The following is a 19,500-nucleotide window of genomic DNA, read 5'->3' as shown; positions in this document are numbered from 1 at the left end:
ACCCCCATCATGTTTTAGTGTTTGATCTTCTCCTAATCATAATTCCAATTTTGTTTTAAATGTTTTAAATCTTTTAAACTTGGCTCATTGCTTCATGCCGATATTGAAATATTTTTACCTGAACACCCTTCACAAATCTTAAGCTCAACAACAACCTGGAAAACTGGGAAAGAAAACAAAAGCTTCCAAAAATGCTGAAATGAAGGTTTACAACAGGAAGACCAATCTAATTTAAAAAATTAAATAAATAAATAAAAGTCAAACAGGAGGAGCATCCACTGAACTGGATATGTTAGATGTAGAGTTCCTTACATTAATTTCTTTGCTTGTCAAAAACTGAGGTACTGTCAGTTTTACAGTCATCGTGTTGAATCCAAAAGCCTCAGAGAAAAAAAATGAAAAAAAAAAAAAAAAAAAAAAGGAAGAAAAAGCACAGAGTATGAAAAAGATAGATTTATTTAATGACAAATTAAAACAGAAGTGGAGGACTTCAGGGAGAGCAGCAACATTACTGAGACTCCACATGAGGAGAAATGGAGAGATGATTGGCTTGAACTCCCTCAATCCTTGAACAAAAAAAACAAAACAAAAAGGGCTCGAGGGGGAAGACTTACCACACAAATGAGAGGACAGCGGGACAAATAAATGAAGAGAAAATAAAATAAAGCAACCCAACTCTGGAAGAAAAGAAACCTTCAATAGAATGACAACTTGTTTTGTTTTTTTTTCTTTAAACTACAAACACTGAAGTTTAGCCACAACTTTTACAATTGCCTTTTAATGTTTGTTTTTAAAATTCAATACAAAAACCGATAATTGTCATAATCTCCATGTAATAATAACAATAGCAACATTGTAACGGTAGAAACTGTCCCTCATTCCTTGTTGGGTGATCAGTCAATCGGTGAGGCAGACACGGGCAGACAGAGAAACGAGGCCGAGCACAAACGAAAGAGACGTGAGAAAATGAGCAGGTTTTCAGCAAAGACAGTGCACACGCGCGCACACAAAAAAACAAAACAAAAAAAAACCCACTAATAGTTCCAAAGAAATAGACTTGAGAAATAATTCTTCCAACTGAAATGCAGTGTTTAGGTTTTTTCCTCCTTGTTCTAAAAAACAAAAAGGACCCCTTTGTTCCTAGGTCAATTTATTACACCTGCACACAGAGCCTGTAATGCAAAGAGCAATGTGCGTTTGGCATGTCAGAAAGCCGTTGATGTGTCCACTTTGAAAATAAAACTCCAGGGCTGACGTAGCTGAGGGCCTTCTTACATCCAACCAGTATGACAGCAAAGTTTAATAATTGATGATGACAGTCAACAATTTAATAACAAGCATCCGATGCTCAATCTTTAGCTTTGGGGGGAGGAACCGGTGTGGAGCAGAAGAAAGCAAAACGAGCTCGCGCAGCTGTAGTAATCCCGGGACCCTTTACACAGATCCAAGCTTCTTTTCCTGGACGTTACTTGGGGATTGGGGTGCTACAGCCATTCATGTCTGTGAGTGATGATCCCCAGTCACAGGCGAAGATACATTTTAGATAAAGATTTTTAGGGACTCAGGGTTCCAGTTTGAAATAGTCAATAGCAGCCACAGCCATAGCCCTGCGAGGGTGGGGAGCGTGGGAACCGTTCCAGTCCGAGTGAGGGAAAGTGTGGGGGGACTTGAGGGGTACTGAGGTGGATTACAAACAGGAAGTGCTAGCTGTCTTGCAAGCACTCCAGCACTGACCAGGAGTCCGTTTTGAACTATAGCTTGATCCTTCAAGTCAGGGACTGGAGCCCCTTCCACGTTCCGCTCGGGAAGAGCCGTAGTGTCTGAAATGTGTGTGTGTGAGAGAGAGAGTGCGATGAGAATGAGTTGTGAGAAATCACTCTAAGACAGGGACACGTGGCCAGGAAGGGAGTTTGACAGTTTGTGTCCGCGTTTACGACGAACAGAGGGTGAGGCCCCGCGTGGGTCTCACATAATGTGTTTCCAAGTCTATAGCCGTCACTACACAGTTATGCTATTTTGTTTCATTTCCTCCACTCATCCATCCAAACATTCAGCCATCCATTTCCCCCCCCCCCCAGGCCTCCATGGCTGCCTAATTAGACAGTCCAAATCCATGTCTGAAGGAGTGAGGCAGAGAGGGGTGGGGCACTGTGAGGTCTAATAAAAAAAAGAAAACAAAGAAAAAAAAAATGCCCCCTAACAATATGTAACTTGTTTGTTTTTTTTTTAAATCCTCTTCTCTTCAAAGTTTTTAGCACATGGAGATGGTGACGTTGATTCCCAGGTTGCCGTTCTCAGCAAACAGTTGTGCGATGGATGTGTCGAACACCAGGCAGTCGCTGTTCATGATAGCTGTGGCGATGCCCTCGTGGATGGAGCGTGGCGTGGCCTCCCAGGTCAGACGACGCCGGTGCCCGTTGAGCTCCAGTCGGTAGGCGAAGTTCTCGGCCTGCTTGCGAGTCCCAATGAGCTGCACGATGGCAAAGAACTGCTGGTGTCCGTCGTACTTCTCCTGCTTCTCCAGCACAAGCATGAAGTGGAAGCCGAAGCACGACTGCATCATTACCCAGTCCACCGCACCAGGCAGGTTGATATCTGTGGCCAGGAACACGATGTCCTCCCCCTGGACGGAGACACAAACAGGGTTAATCATCTTTAGTTGTCAGCCTGAAGTTAACACCCAACGCTGCTCACATAAAGATCTTTTACATCATCATGATCTCAAAATAAATACATGTTATAAAACAAGCTGCAAAAGGAACAAGCCGTTTGTTGTTCTCATGTTAAACGCAATTTTCTGGAATAATCTGGCCAGTATTTGACAGGGAGTATGCTCTTGATACCAACCACACCGTTATGAGACCTCGACCACTGGAAAGTTCAAAGGTGTGCCAGACCGCGACTTTCGGACTCGGGAGACTGAGAAACACATTAAAGTTGACATAATGACTTATGCACTTGTCTTTTTGAAAGGGGTTGTGATTTGCACTTGTCATCCGGCTGTCTTGTTGCAGGCTGACTTTTAGCATAACAGTAAAGAACAAGCAGAGACAAGTCTCCATGCAACCCCCACCTTTTGCACAATGGACACGTCGACTCATTGTTAACATCAAACCATCTAAAATTCTCAAGACCAAGTAAGATATGAGCCACTGAGTAATCATTAGTGTTGTCTTGCAGTCCAATCTTACAGCTTTAAAAACAAATTTCTAAGACAATTACGCCAAAAGTCATCCCACGAATTAAAAGGCTAAACCACTTTCAACAAAAAAAAAAAAAAAAAAAAAAGAAGTACTGTAGTACTGCTGGCTGCAGTAGCATGCCAACTTTAATACGTCAGTGTTGCCAGATAAGATAACCACCATCATGGATGTTCTCGTTGTAGGGGCAAAGATCCTCCATGGTTTCAGAACAGATCATACAACTATATGTACAAGCCGCTCAGGCTTTGCATGACATCAGTGAGAGATGATTTCCTTATGTGGTGATCTCAGGCAGCTTCAGCTGTGAGCACAAAAGCTCACCTGTTGCCAGAGAAGCTCCGCCCACCTAGCAGTGGTGTAAACTACTGGAGTGTTCCTTCAATTTAAAAGTAATCATGATATTAAAATGAACAAATTCTGCAGGCTATAACAACTCATTTGTAAATTAACACACATTTACACAGTATGTTGTTTCCTTTGCTGTCCAGCAGAGGGCACACTCAAAATTCCCCATCAGCTTAGTGGGATGGAGTATGAAATGTTTTCCATGTTTCCACTTCATTTGAACAAACTCTACGCTGTTTATTCAGACTTTTATTTCTAGTTTATTTCTAAGAGTTTATTTCTAAGTCACAAACTTAATTGCAAACCCTGTACGATCCGTGTTTAAATAGCATCAATTCAGATAGTCTTCAAAGTGTCTCATCCTCACTTAGTAAAAATGGCACACACTTTTAGGAGCATGTTTTGTGGAAGAAACTGAGGAGCTGAGTAACTTCTAACCTGCAGTGTGGTGATGGACTTGTGCTGGTGCATCAGGTGAGGCATGACTGCATCCAATGATCCCTGCCACTTGCAAGAGGCGCCGGGGCAGGGGCAGGAATACGGCCGAAACTCGCAAAGCTCTTCGTGCTCGGTCTTGTCGGTATGAGGCAAGGTGACTTCGCAGCCTGATGAGGCATACTTGCAGGGGAAAAGGACAGAGTTGGCCACCTTCTCCATGGCCAGGTTCCTGATGGAACCCAGGGGACCTCGGCAGGTGGGGCAACAAGTGAGCTTAGGCCGGCAGTTGGAGCACACCTGGGGATGAAGAAAAATAACATTTTTTTTTTTTTTTTTAATTTATATATACACGAGTATGTTCATGACAAGTTTACTAAAATGTTAATCTTCACAATTATGCTTCTGCAAGAAATTTTCCTAGCAACAACAACAAACAGTTCAGGTTCAGTTACAGGCTGGACTGTACACACCAGGTGTCCGGACTGGCACTGGAGGATTGGGGGGAGGACATAGTCGAAGCAGACAGGACACTCAAACAGGCTCGCCAGGTCACTGTTGGAGGCTGTGGTGCCTGAAAGGGTGGGCACACGCTGAGAAGGAGGGCACTTAGATGTTCCTGTGGGCAGCGCGGTGGCAGTCTGGCGACTCATTTCTGACAAGAGAGGAGGATGGTTATGATAAAGCCATAAGCACATCATATTTTACCATACCATTACCAAGCCTTAGTTAAAAGATAAGTATGACTAATTGTCTAGCCCTCCCTTTGTTGGCAGCTCTTACTCTACATCGGAGTCAAAACAGGTCACTGAGGTGGAAGAAACAGACAAGACAACGGACATGAAGGACAAACATCACTGTGTTGATGCTGGTTGCAGAGCATGCAATTTGTTTAAAAACATGTAAATGAAAATATACCAAAATTATAGGGGTGCAACGATACTCGTATGGATATTGAACCGTTCGATACAGTGCTTTCGGTTCGGTACGCACATGTACCAAACAATACAAAATTTTAAATTTTATCAACTTTCCTTCTGATGATGCTTTCTGTGTTGAGCGCTCAGTGGATCTGCGCTCGACAGTGCAGCCTAGGCGGAGTAGTCGAACGCAGATTCACTGAGCGCAGGGCAAGCTAGCGAGACAGAAGCTAAGCTCGTTGCAACATGGCAAACTGAACCTCCCCCACCCTCATTCAGATCTGGCGTTTGGAACTATTTTGGTTTTCATGTGACGTATAACCCTGAAGGTAAGCGCGTCATGGACTAAATCAATCAATCTTTATTTATAAAGCACTTTTCATACAAAAAATGTAGCACAAAGTTAAAAGCAGCCCACCCCACCCTCCAACTCACTCCCCACACTCTCATTAACATAAATGATGTGAATACACACATATATCTCCCCCCCACACACACACACACACACACACACACACACACTTAAAGAGTAAAAATTGGGCTGGGTTCACATGAGCCAAGTGAGGAAACACTATAACAGGGAGCCGTCTGCACCGGGAGCCGGTCACAGACCGCAGCCTCCAGGCTGGGCACACAGCAGGAGGGAGGCAAAGAAGCCCCCCAGCCAGGCTGAGAGGACCCCCAGAGACCCAGCAGCCACGGTCGATCACAGCCCCGGTGCAGAGAGCCCCCTCCGAGGAAACACTGGAGATATGACACAATAGGATATATACAGGGTAAAATGATAAAATAAATAAGAACGGGATACAATATAAATATAAATAGAGTAAGAAGATTAAAAAAATGAATAAGAATAAAATCAATAAATATTAGGTAAAGCCTAAATTAATAATAAAATAACGGGATAGAATAAATAAGCATAAAATAAATAAACGCTAAGTAAAAGCTAAATTAAAAAGGTGGGTCTTGAGCCTGTTGTTAGAAACATGTACGTTCTCTGCGGCCCTGAGCTCCTCCGGCAGGCTGTTCCACAGACGAGGACCATACCACTGAAAAGCTGCCTCTCCATGAGTATGTGTCCTGACTTTAGGGACAATCAAAAGGCCAGTACCAGAGGACCTCAGGGTCCGCGAGGGTTCATATGGTAAAGGCAGATCTGAGAGATAAGAAGGCCCAAGACCATTAAGACATTTAAAAACCAATAAAAGAACTTTAAAATCGATCCTGAAACACACGGGGAGCCAGTGCAGCAATTCTAAAACCGGTGTAATGTGGGCCCGCCCTCTGGTCTTCGTCAGCACACGAGCTGCCGAGTTTTGCAAAAGTTGTAAAGTTGAAATATTCTTCTTAGGAAGACCAGAGAGCAGGGCAGTAATCAATGCGACTGGTAATAAAAGCATGCATCAGCATCTCCGTGTTGGCCCGAGAGAGAATAGGGCGACTCTGGCTATATTTTTTAGATGATAAAATCCAATTTTGGTTACATGTTTAATATGTGGGATAAAACCAAGCTCAGAGTCAAAAATAACACCCAGGTTTTTCACTTGTAGCGAAGGACATAGTGAAAATGCCTCTAATTTAGACAAGAGTTTCTCTCTCTGAGCCTCAGGACCGACGATTAAAACTTCGGTTTTGTCCTGGTTAAGCTGTAAAAAGTTTTCTGCCATCCAAGATCTTATATCTAAAATACAGTTAAAAAGGGCATCCATTGGTCTGGTGTCATCAGGAGACACGGAGATGTACAGCTGCGTGTCATCAGCGTAACTGTGGAAGTTCACTCCATGCCTCCTGATGACACCGTCAGCATATACAAATTAAAAAGTACAGGGCCTAGAACCGACTCTTGAGGCACACCACATGTCATTTTATGGATCTTAGAGGAACATGTATCCATACTCACCATAAAAGATCTGTCAGAGAGACAGGAAGTGAACCAGTTGTGTACAGCACCAGAGAGGCCCACCATGTGTTTCAGTCTGTTTAAAAGAATAGCGTGGTCTACTGTATCAAAGGCTGCGCTTAGATCCAGTAGCACCAGGACTGAGAGCTTTTGGGCGTCCCAGTTACATCTAAGATCATTTAAAACCTTTAGGAGAGCCGTCTCTGTGCTGTGGTTCACCCTAAATCCAGACTGGAATATCTCCAGGATCTGTCTATCATTTAGAAAATCATTAATCTGAGTAAAAACAAGTTTTTCTAAGATTTTACTTAAAAATGGTGAGTTGGATACAGGTCTATAGTTATTAAAATCATTACAATCCAAATTGCTCTTCTTCAGAAGGGGTCTCACCACCGCCGTTTTAAAGGCAGCAGGGAAGACACCCAACTGAAGAGCGCAATTCATCACGTATAAAAGCTCAGCCTCAAAAAATCCATAAAGTGTTTTAAAGAGTGAAGAAGGGATTGGATCTAAAGGACATGTGGTGGGTCTCACTGTGGAGAAAACTTTCTGAAGGTTCTCAGCATTAACCAGGACAAAGCTGTCCAGTGTCTCCTCAGGTACAATCGAGCCCTCAGATGTCTTTACAAACATATCGCGATTAGATAAAATATCAGATCTGATGGCGCTGATCTTTCCCCTGAAGTGGTCTGCAAACTGCTCACAGAGCGAGTCTGTGGGAGCTGTTAAAATCAGGGTTAAATAAATGATCTATGGTGGAAAAGAGGACCTTGGGATTATTTTTGTTATTACTGATTATTTTGGCGAAGTATGAGTTTCTTGAATTCCTTAATGTATTATTGTACATTTTAAGTTGCTCGCAAAATATTTGATGGTTGATAGTATTTTTATTTTTCCTCCATCTCCTTTCTGCTGCCCTGCAATTTCTTTTGAGTGTTTTGACTTCTTCGTTTCTCCAGGGTGATACATGTTTTACGTTAATCTTTTTGGTGGTGAGTGGAGCAATGGAGTCAAGGCTTTTCTTCAGTTTGCTGTTGAAATGATTAAAAATCAAATTGCAGGGTGCAGGTAGAATCACAGGGGGGCATTCGTCTAAAACCCTGGTAAAATTTGCAGCCACTTCAGAGGTTAGATAGCGCCTCCTCACAGTTCGCACCGAGGTCTCCCGCTGAATAAAACCGGTGATGTTAAAAAAAAAAAAAAAAAAAAAACAAACAAAAAAAAAACAAAACACTGAGACAGCCAAGTCAACAACAGAGGACACGCTGGTGGACAGCCCATGGGTGATGACCAGGTCCAGAGTGTGTCCTCTGTTGTGAGTCGGCTGTGTGACGTGCTGGGTAAAATCCAAACAGTGAAGAATGTTTAAGAATTCTTTTGATGCAGAGTCAGAAGGATTATCTATGTGCAGGTTAAAATCACCAGTTAAAATTATATTATATTTTGAATGTATGTTTGTTAAAAATTCTGAGAATTCCTTGATAAAAGCAGCGCTGTCTTTAGGTGGTCTATAAATTGTGACAGATAAAACTGGAGGGCTGCTGAAAACAATAGCATGGAATTCAAAAGTGGTAAAATGATCAAATAAAATTTGTTTGGAGGTGAGTGTGTTGTTGGCTAAAGATGCAGTCCCACCACCTCTCTCACCACTTCTAATAGAAAAAGAGAAATTAAAATTTGGTGGGGAGGCCTCAGTGAGAACAACTGGTGCATCCGAACCCAGCCATGTTTCAGTTAAAAATTAACAGTCAAGTTTATTATCTAAAATTAAATCATTAATAATAAAAGACTTGCTCAACAGAGAGCGGACATTTAAAAGTGCCATACTGATTGAGACTGGTGGATTTTTGACAATAGAGTTGAATGGATGTTGATATTTAGGTTATTAATGTTTTTGGAGTTACTGGATTTATGATAATTCTGTTGCTCTGTTTGTGATTATGACGGGTATTGTGTTGACTGTGGGAAAGAGAGGTCCGAGTCCAAAGTTTTGTGTATTACTGTTAAAAGTGGAACAAATATAGGAGCTGGGACCAGGGGAACATCAGTCAGTGGCAGACAGATCAGCAGGTAATGTCAATTTGGGGTAATGACAGGGCGATGTGCGGGAGTGCTGTACGCCAAATGCCAAATTGGTAGACAGCAAACGGCGTCCCCAGGCGTTGAGGTGGAGCCCGTCTGCCCCAAAAAGATGCCTCCTCTCCCAGAAGGCATCAAAATTGTTAAAAAAAAACCCACGCCGTGGGAGACACAGGCGGAGGAAAGCCAGGTGTTGAGGCTGAGCAGCCGGCTGAAACGGCCTATCCCTCTGCCACAGGTGGGGGTGGGCCCGGAGATAAAAGCACTCACCTGCAACTGACCAAGGAGGCTGAAGAGTTGGAGGAAGTCCAACTTCAGCAGCTCAGATTGCTGTTTGGGGATGTCATTGGTGCCGATGTGGATGATGAGCCGGTTAACCTGTGGGTGGGATGCCAGAATGTTGGGAATTCTGTCCACTATGTCAACAACAGTGGCTCCCGGGAACGACAGCGTGAGCGCCCCCCTCATCCACACGTTCCTGACGATGGAATCCCCGAGGACCAGTGTGGAGAGAGGAGGTGCCACCGGGGGCTGCTGGCCATCTGAGACGCCTGCGCCGCGGCACCGGGGGTGTTCAGATGGAGATGCGCCAGCCGGACTGCGTGAGTGACTCCCAGGTAGCCGCGCCGTGGGTCCTCTTCTCCGAGGAGCCAGGGTAAAGCACAGCTCTCCGCGGTGAGTTTGCACCACAGCGTCGGGTTGCCCACCGCGGCTCCGGGGGCGTAGTGGTGGAGATGGCGCAGACCTCAGCGACACAGCGGGATGGCGAGGGCTAGCGGTCAGAGGAGGAAAGTCCACAGGATCTAGGACATTAAATTTATTCTCCAGTACTACCGCGCCGGAGGGGTGAGGGTGCGAGAGACTGATCCTCCTGCCCCCTCTGCAGCCACCACGCGTCTCAACCACGGTCCATGGCGCTGGTTGGAGTGGAGTGGAGCTGACCAGAGCCTTGGGTCTGGCCCCTAGCTGAAACCAGGAGTTCTCGTCCTTGGCAGAAGCACCAGCGACTCAAATTGAGAGCTTGTGTTGACTGTTGGCGGGATCTTGGGACACAGCAGCTGGATGGTGCACTGTGTCGGCTAGCTCAGCGCTAGTAGCGGTGGTTTGAGCTTTGCCAAGGAGGATCGTGTCAAGTTCGCATTCAGCCCCCTGGATTTGGTATAGCGTGGATATCCTTTGCTCCAGCTTGATCAGTTTTTGACTCAGGTTGATGCAGCTTTCACAGCTGGATGTTGAGGTAAGTGGTGCCATTCCGGAATCTCTTACCGGCGACAGCGTCAAAAACAAAAACAGAAACTACCACTTTAACTTACGTTAGCTAAAAAGTCAGTCGTGACGCAGCAAGAGAAGAGTTTCACTAAAAGTTCACTAAAATGACAGTGAACTTGGATGCCAGTGGATCTAAAAATAAACTCCAGTTTTTGCGCATTCACGCTCAACTAAAACAGTATGTCGGATGTGCCACCAATGCTCAATTACATGAGTGGGAACTACTGCGTTAGCACAGTTTGCTCGTTAACATGTTGGCCGTCCAGCCCCACACACGGGGCGATCCGCGGTAGCTCGTTAACAGATTTGCCGTGTTGTGGTGTTAACGTCATTTCAGATTAACGCTGACAGCACTAGTGGGAACACAACGAATATGACTGCACATAGGGCTGCTCAATTAATCGAATTTTAATCACAATTACGATCTGGGCTTTCAACGATCATTAAAAATGACTGAGCCGATTATTAGCCCCTCCCTCATTTATCCGCGATACCTTAAAGGCCGGTCCGTGAAAATATTGTCTGGCATAAACCGGTCCGTGGCGCAAAAAAGGTTGGAGACCGCTGATTAAGAGGACCAGAGGGAAGCTCGGAAAGCTAAGCAGAAGTTATTTGGAGAGGAGAGTGACTGCCGTTGGTTGAAAAGAGAGGTTATTTAAAAAAAAAAAAAAAAAAAAAAAAAAAAAAAAACACCCTTCAGTGGTGTTGCACACCATTTTATATTATTTTTTAAAGTCATTGTTAACCTTTAAAGCCGGTCAGAGCAGCATGCTCCGTGTTGTGTAACTATTTTTAAATCCCTGTAGAACCTGAACCATGTAAGCTAGCGCAATAATTTGTTTTGCATATGAAACCGGAGGAGTTGTACTTACATCTGATGCCATCAGCTTGTCCTCGGTCACGGTTTCCTTCCACATAAAGCTTTGCAAAAACTGCATAAAAAGCTCTTGCAGGAACAAAAACATAATATTCCAGAAACACGCTTTGCCGATCCGATCAGCTGTTCGTAACACTTCCCACAGTGAAACAGACGTCAGCGCGAACTATCACATGTCCGCCATTTCCTGGCCGAAACCGGAAGTGACGTCATTTTCGCGGAAATTGTAGTTTTTTACTTGTAGGCCTTAAAAGCCTATACTGGTCATGTTTGACTTTTCTGAATAGTTTCTGGGATGCTTAGAACTCGAATTGCACTGCTGGAAATAGTTTATTTTGATGCACCTGCTGTTTTCTTTGCATCATAGGATTGTTTTTTCGTTTTTCCTGCAATATATGAAAATTGGTGTATCTCCAAAATAAAACTATGAAGACACTCAAAATAAGTTTCCTGTTATTGTAAACTATTTTTTGCAACTTTTTTGTATTTAAAGTTTTGAGGGATAAACCTCTTAAATTTCTCCAAATAGAAATATATGTAAAAAAAAAAAAAAAACCAAAAACGATTTTCAATTTTTTTTGTAGTTTATTGCACTTTTTTGCAATTAATGTAGTTACTATGGACTTAATGCATACATATTATTAAAATATGGGCTATAACAGTTGTATAGCAACTTGAAATGCTCCCACAAATGGCACTACAACATGTAAAAATATAATATAAGTTCTGGCGGACTTTGTTCTATAGTCCGCCAGTCCAGTGTAGGTCTTAAAGGGTTAAATAAATATCGTCAAATAATCAAGATCTCAATTTCAGTGAAAATAATCGTGATTATCATTTTTGCCATAATCGAGCAGCCCTAACTGCACATTTACTCCAACAGCATCCTAGTGCAAAGACAAGTGGAAGCAGACAAAAACAACAAGCAGGCATGCTACAAACTTTACCCGAGTAATTTAGACAGCCGTTAGCACATGAGTCTCCTTATGGGGACCTGATATGTTTAATATGCTGCTGAGAATACAGCCCAGAAGAAGCGTATAGTATAGCTTTTATTTTGGAAAGAGCCATTTCTCTGTAATAAACTCCCTTTTCCAAAGATGAGTGATTCCTCAATCAGATAGATTTTTTTTCTTTTTTATTACTTTGTTTCAGCAACATTAAATTTAAAAACTGTACTTTTGAGGTAAAATATACATTTATAATTTTAATAAATGACAAATTAAAAAAGCATGAACATTTTTTGTATCGAAAAAACATCGAACCGTGACACCAAAGTATCAAACCGAACCGTGAATTTTGTGTATTGCTGCACCCTACAAAATTAAAGCATTTTTCCCCCCTTTAACACTTTCTTTTACTGTAAAGTTATCAACATGCTATATGACTGTTATATACACCACAGCATATATGTTGACTGTTGAGTCAAGCTGCGAACGTTGTTCCCAAATTAAGACGTTTACTTTACTGTTATTCAAGGTATAGTTTTTGGTTTTGCTTTAGCGCCATAGTGTACAGTTTACACATTCACACATCACCTGAAATATTCATAGACTCAACACTGGGAGGAGTCAAATCTCTGGGAGGGATAAATCAGGAAGGGCATCTGGTTCTTTTTGTGTGTGTGGTGGGCTTCATGACAAACCTAATGACTGGTAAAATATCAAAAAGGGACGTGTGACGTCTAATTGTCACAGAAGACCTGTTAAATACTTCAACTGATGATGCCCATGCTGTTGTGTCCTAGCAGGACTGATGCAGCTAAAGTGTTAGCTCCAACTGTTCATACACAGGTCAGAGCTATAAGGAAAAACTTAAATGCCGAAGCAAGACCACAAATTGCGCAGGCATTAAGCATTTTCATCAAACAGACAGCCACAGAAATCTCCATGTTCATTTGGCTTCATGTGCTTTAGTGCAGTTCAGCTGTCTCTGTTAGCAATTTATATCAATTTGCTTCACAACTACAGCCAAATTCACAAATCTTTTCTCATGTATGCAATTTCATTTCCTGCTGTCACACAACAGAATGACAGAACAGCCCATAAACTACACAGGAGAAATTAAATGCATTCCCCAAGCTGCTTCTCTGCACCAACTGAGTCATTGTTTTTGTAGCTTTGCCTAACTCTTCATTCATATGGATCAAAGACAAAAACTGCGCTGAAAGTTCATGTAGTGCATGTAGAAGTAAAGTCATCACTCAGACCGAGCGTCTCCGTTAGGTCTGTATCAGCAGCTGTGGGGTCTTAGACAACATACTAAATATGCTGTGCGCCTTCTAGCCATCACTCAGTCCTCTACACCAGGCAGACCTTTAATGTTAATCAATACTTTATGATATGCATGTTCATAAGAGGATTGATCTAATGTGTATAGTTTGAGAATTGAAATGCATTACTATACAATTTATATAATAAATGAATAATATTTATATGTACAGCGCGTATGAATATCAATCATCTTTTGGCAATAGATTGATTCCCGTTTGTGTCCAGTCCAGCGTTAGACGGTTCTACTTAGGGCTGTTCGATATAACAATATATATCAGATGACGATATAAAAACGTCTATCGTTTCATTTTACGCTGTCGTTTGTTTCCTGGTGTCGCAAAATAAACTGTTTACAGCAATATTTTTCATCGTTTTGGTGGTCACTGTAGTGGCTATATTAACTTATTAAAGTTTTCTTATATTTTATATAACCACACTACAGACGGACAACCGCCTGTTTTTATGCGTTGTGCTTAGCAACAACAACAGTAACAGCATCACTTGTCCGCTTGTTTATGTTCCACATAAACCTTTCACAATAAAGCTCAAGATCCTGTTGAGACTTTTCAAAATAAACTGAATCACGTGAAAGAGCAGATTATTTACGGATGAAAAGCAAAAAAGAGCCGCCAGGTGCTAAAAAATAGACCTTAGACTCAAACGTTAGAACAGGCTTTTCCCCGCGGCACGCCGTGTAATAAATACTCAAAGAAAACGGCGCCCTTTACAACTTATGTCTAAAAATGTATCGTTTCATGTATCGGTTAAAACGCTCGACTCCAGCTACATGACGCGCAGCTGGAAACACTTCCCGCAAGACGAGCTGCCCGAGATTCACAGAATTTACAGAAAATGTTACGTTTGATTTATATCATTATCGGGACGATAGAATTCTCATATCGGGATATGAGATTTTGGTCATATCGCACAGCCCTAGTTTTCTACTGACCTGAATCATGTTTGTACGGTCTGGTTGCACAAAAGTAAACAAGCTGTGTGGAAATCAAAAGGATGCTGGAATGCAAACCTCTGGCTATAGCCCGATGTAGTTGTTTTATATGGCCACTTCATTTATCAGTGTTTATAAACAAACATCTGTTAACAGGGGTCCGTTCTTCGTACCTCACTTACTACATCCAAGATCAAATGACACATCCAAGATCAAATCATCGCGCCAACTTTGAGCTCGCTATTCCGGTTCTCCGAACACACCTGTTGTTGACGATTAGTATAGCTGGATGAAGTAATGTGAGATCACTGGGTGGCTTAACAGGGGCTACGCATCAATAGTAGAAACATTGATCTGCAACCCTTTGATTGGTCGGCGAAAATGTCGAAGGAGCGCGCTCAGTATTTTTCGGCAGCAGAGCAAGAACTCTTGATTGAAACTCCTGAAATCCCTCAGAGTTTAATTAAAACGCAAGGGAACACTGCAAAGGCTGCAAAAGCAAGGAGAGAGGGCTGGCAGAAAGTTGCTGACAAATTAAACTCGTAAGTAATTTAATAATAATAATAATAATAATAATAATAATAATAATAATAATAATAATAATAAATTGGATTTCTATAGCGCTTTTCAAGGCACCCAAAGCGCTTTACAATGCCACTATTCATTCACTCACATTCACACACTGGTGGAGGCAGCTACGATTGTAGCCACAGCTGCCCTGGGGCAGACTGACAGAAGCCAGGCTGCCATATCGCGCCATCGGCCCCTCTGGCCAACACCAGTAGGCGGTAGGGTAAATCTATTATGTTATCATACATTATATCATATTACATTATATCCTCTTTCACATTAGAGCCACAACAGGACCCACTAGAACATGGGAACAAGTAAAAGTGAAATATAAGAATATTCTACAGAATGGTAATATTTATCACTCATATTGCTTTTAGTCTCTTGGAAAGAGACCCTGAAATAATCTGTTTGTTTATAACAGCAACCAAGAAAAGGGCAGAGCAAAAAAAGACAGGTGGTGGTCCTGCACCCCCTCGTCAACAAGTTGGTTAAGTAAATAATACCCTCACGGGAAAATCGATATCTCTCTATGAGCACACTGTCGCACTGAGCTAAAGGATCCTGTCTATCCCGCAATATACGCTGAATTCTGAACACTCTCCTTATCAATCTTGCACCTTCCGCAATGGGTGGCTCGCGTATACGGACAGGACATGGCTGCGACAGGCTTCCCAAATCCACCTTCGCTTTTATAGCCGTGGTCTCTCATCTTGATTACACGAAGTAATTTACTATTACTACTCTAAAATATGAATTACATCTGAAATAATCAAATACATGGAATAGAATGATTAATAGTACATTTCCCTTTTTTTAGGAAATGACCTGTATGTATCTGTATGAAATCAATAACAGAATCAAATACTGCATTAGCTTTAGTTACATTGATAATATTTATTTATGGTGAAACAGTGGTAAAATATCGCTGTTGCTTTCGTATAGATGAAGCGGACATACCTGAGTGGCCGCGATCTAATCCTGTTTACATAAAGTGAGCCTGCTCCCAAGCAGGTTTACGCTTACGGATCTGTTGCTATGACAGCAAGTCCCAGATGAGCTTCGGAGAACAGAACGAGCCAAGATCACGCGAAATCGTCAACAATCAAATCCAGCTAACTTACTTAGCGAGGTACGAAGAACGGACCCCAGAATAGGAAATCTTGTCCGGTTAGCGACACCAAAAATAAATAAATAAAAAATAATAATAATAAAAATCAAGAGGAAACTGCTTCTTTCCTCCCGTTGCAGCTTGCATGATGATGTGCGGCTACATGCTGGGCTAATCCTTTCTCTCACAGCTAGGCCCAATCCAGCGCTTATTACACTCGCCATACACTTAATGTTTAATCTCCAGAATTACAAACACTTCATAGTTAAACAGTCTGTAGCACACAAACCGTGCCAATACCAGAGAGCTTCATTTCCTCACTGAAATCACGATAACCCACTTGGAGCAATCTCAGGAGACTCGTCATTCTACCACACTTCCTTATTTGTATGACTAATGCAAGCTTTTTGATTATATTTAGAGTGGATGGAATCTTAAGGGGTAATAAATTCATCTTTCTGTGAAAACCAAATCTTATGGTTTCTACCATGCTTTAAAAAAAGCCTACAGTGCAGGAAGAGTATTCTTCAGTATTCTGTCACTGTGGTGTAAAACACTGTCATCGCTGCAACGAGTCAGCTACGCAGATTTTCTGTCACTTTAATTAAATAACAACCAGACAGTAAAGTGGTGTGTGGCACTGATGTTTCCCATGTGCTGTGTAGTTGCCTTGGTAACAGGTTTGTGGATAAGGATGAGATGGCCTGTGAGGCAAAGGAGAGAGGTGGCAGCCAAATGTGACTGGCAGGAAAACAATTGTGTTGAGGAAGAGGAGAATGCACGGAGGCTAATTTACGCAACTGGAAAAGGAAAAAAGAAAAAAGAAAAAAAAAAGATTGCATCCATAATCCTAAACTTTGAGTTATGCTTCTCAAAACGTCATTGCTTTGTTACTCGGAAGCAGGAGGTGGATGGCATCAGCTGCCAGTGCTACAGCTGGCAGGCATGAATATGCAAAGTGCTGAGTACTTTCAATGTCATGGGTGGCTGTAGCTCAGGTGGTAGAGCAGGTCATCTACTGATCGGAAGGTTGGTGGTTCGATTCCCGGCTTCCCCTAGTCTGCATGCCAAATATCCTTGGGCAAGATACTAACCCGAAATTGCTCTCCGATGCATCCATCGGAGTATGAATCTGTGTGAATGTCAGTTGTGCTTGGGTGAATGCACAAGTTGTGTAAAGCGCTTTGAGTGCTCAGAAGAGTGGAAAAGCGCTATATAAGAACTAGTCCATTTACCATTTACCAATGTGGTTTAAGAAATGACGAAATCCTTGCGTTACTCGCCAACATGAATAGCACTTTGTTCGTGTTTACTATACACTGAAAGCTGACTGATGCTGTCCACTACACGATTTTGAGTGAGCTAGTGTCAGGGATATTTTTCCCCATTGGTGGAAACACGCTTCCATCTGAATGAATCAGACATAACCATTTGAGTCAGGAAGGAGGTGGTTTTAAAAAAAAAAAAAAAAAAAAAAAAAGAAGGTGGCGTGACGATAGACTGATGGGGTGACACCGCAATGAGGATGCAAGAAGAACAAGAGTGTGCAGAGGGGGGGAAGATGAAAAGAAAAAAAAAAAAAAAAAAAAAGGATGAAGAAGAATATTTCTCAGGTCACATTTTTCAGGTCAGTACAGTAATTTGGGTGGACTACATCATCTACTCCGCTCCTTTTTATAGCCCTACCTACCTACCTACAGACAGAGGCAGCACACGGAGGGCCGGCACACAGGAATAATATGGAGAAGGGACTGTATGTGTGGGAGGTGAAGACAAGACGAGAATCGGCCAATGAGACACCACAGTGATATGTAGACAGACGAAACAGCTGGGAAATTAACACCACCAGAAAACTGCTGCCAAAGCTTAGGTGAATTGAGCAGTCATGATCAAACTTAGCACAAATTTAACAATTTCAAAAAGAGTAGAAGAAAACATACTCAGCTGCTGCTGTAGCTGAGTCAGAGGCCCTCATAGGTAGTCTTCTGAGGTCTTCCCAGGCAACTTACCTCCATTTAGCAAGTAAATTATGATGTTTGATAAAACATTTGGGTCCTTGTTTTTACAGAAGGGAAGCACTTCCTCTTTCCCTTTGATGGTGATTCAAAGAACTAGCAATAACCAGCAATTTTTGAAGACCTTTAGAAAAACCAAATAAATAAGACTGTCACTTTGAGACCATCCTCCACTAAGGCCGCCGCTGTACTGTGCTATTTTAGAGCCACATAAGTTTGAATACGCTCTCTTTGCACAAGCTCCAGCTCTCCAGAAAGTGTCACAAATTTCAGCTTTTTACACAATTTTTCTGAAAAACATGCAAACAGCACTAAAAACCCATGTTTTAGCAATAATAATTACTTCATTTCCTGCTGACAGTGGAGTCATTTGCCAGATAATAGCATAAACCTGTAGCCACGAGTGTTGAATGTGATGCTTTTATCTACGCCATCATTACTTGTGTAAGCATCCCTCTTATGTCTAGCTTAGTAGCTGGCAGTGCTACCAGTAGGCAGCACTGCCTTACCTGCTAGGGTAAATCTTGTCTGCATGCTCACATGCACACACTCATGCCATGTGCTGAGGTTAAAAAAATAAATAAATAAAAAATAAATACATAAAAACTGGATCTAATCAGACGCTCTATTAGCTAGTGCTCCCTGTGCCTGCCTGCCTGCCTGTAAACACATCTGCTGCGATGGAGATACTGCCTTAGCAGCTATTAATAGAAAGTCTTTGCTAGCTAACATGCTAGCAACAGCACCAGGAACAGCGAGACCAAATTAGCTCAGGACTTTCTGCAAAGGCAAGACTGAAATATCCAGCATGTGTTAGCATCACCAGCTTAGCGCTTATGCTTGAAGACAATAGTTTCTTCATAACTGCAGAGTCATTTGTTGTAGATCTATTGAGACCTTTATAAAACTTGTTTACTTGTCAATAATTGGTGTCCACAAAAACACACCGAAATAAAACAGAGCCATATGAATGTAGTCTTAACATGATCATGACAATGTAGAATCTGTTCTGTTCAATCTGACAACTGTGCCATGCACCTCATGCGCTCATGTGAGAGTGGGGAAAGGGAAAAAAGGACAACCGTGAACTTACTACTTTGGTAAATGTGGAGGTCAGCTACCAGCTGTGTTTCTGTGAAAGGACGTCTGTGCGCTTAAGGCGTGGCTTCTGTGCTTCTGTCACACAAGAGTACACTGCAGCACCATCTTATTGAAGAAAACTGGCTGCATTACTGAACAGAACTAATGTATGGCTCAACATACTTTACTGAAATAGATCATCACTGGACCTCAACCAAGGGGCCATGAAAGGGGGAGAAGGGTTTTGTAGTCTAGCAGCTGAGAAGCAGCGCTGCCACACACACACACACACACACACACACACACACACACACACACACACACACACACTACAAGTGCTGATATTGGGCTATTTTGTGTTGATAGTGGTAATATTATAGAGATTACTATTAACAACAGCTGGAATTTTAGCACAAAATGCCACCAACAAACCAGACTAAAGGATACCGAATTATTCTCCTTTGTAGTTTCCTG

The 19,500-nt window shown here is 42.3% G+C and overlaps 1 protein-coding gene across 3 annotated transcripts in view; it reads right to left on the bottom strand.

The window, feature by feature from the left end:
- Positions 1-438: 438 nt before the first annotated feature.
- The window catches only part of siah1 (siah E3 ubiquitin protein ligase 1), a 36,235-nt gene continuing 17,173 nt past the window's right edge, over positions 439-19,500 (bottom strand). For all 3 annotated transcript variants that reach the window (XM_085281402.1, XM_085281401.1, XM_085281403.1), the window contains 3 exons: positions 4,457-4,638; positions 3,987-4,283; positions 439-2,623 (listed from right to left, as the gene is read on the bottom strand). In XM_085281402.1, coding sequence (XP_085137528.1) covers positions 2,252-2,623; positions 3,987-4,283; positions 4,457-4,636 — 849 coding nt within the window. In that variant the 5' untranslated portion in view covers positions 4,637-4,638 and the 3' untranslated portion in view covers positions 439-2,251. The remainder of the gene's footprint in view (positions 2,624-3,986; positions 4,284-4,456; positions 4,639-19,500) is intronic.

Source organism: Mchenga conophoros, linkage group LG7 (assembly GCF_057382185.1).
Source record: "Mchenga conophoros isolate Kocher_MC1m ecotype Shallow Benthic linkage group LG7, M_conophoros_male_GT1.1, whole genome shotgun sequence".
In the NCBI taxonomy this organism is placed as follows: domain Eukaryota; kingdom Metazoa; phylum Chordata; class Actinopteri; order Cichliformes; family Cichlidae; genus Mchenga; species Mchenga conophoros.
The sequence above is the reverse complement of the archived record's forward strand: the minus strand, read 5'-3'. Positions and strand labels throughout refer to the sequence as shown.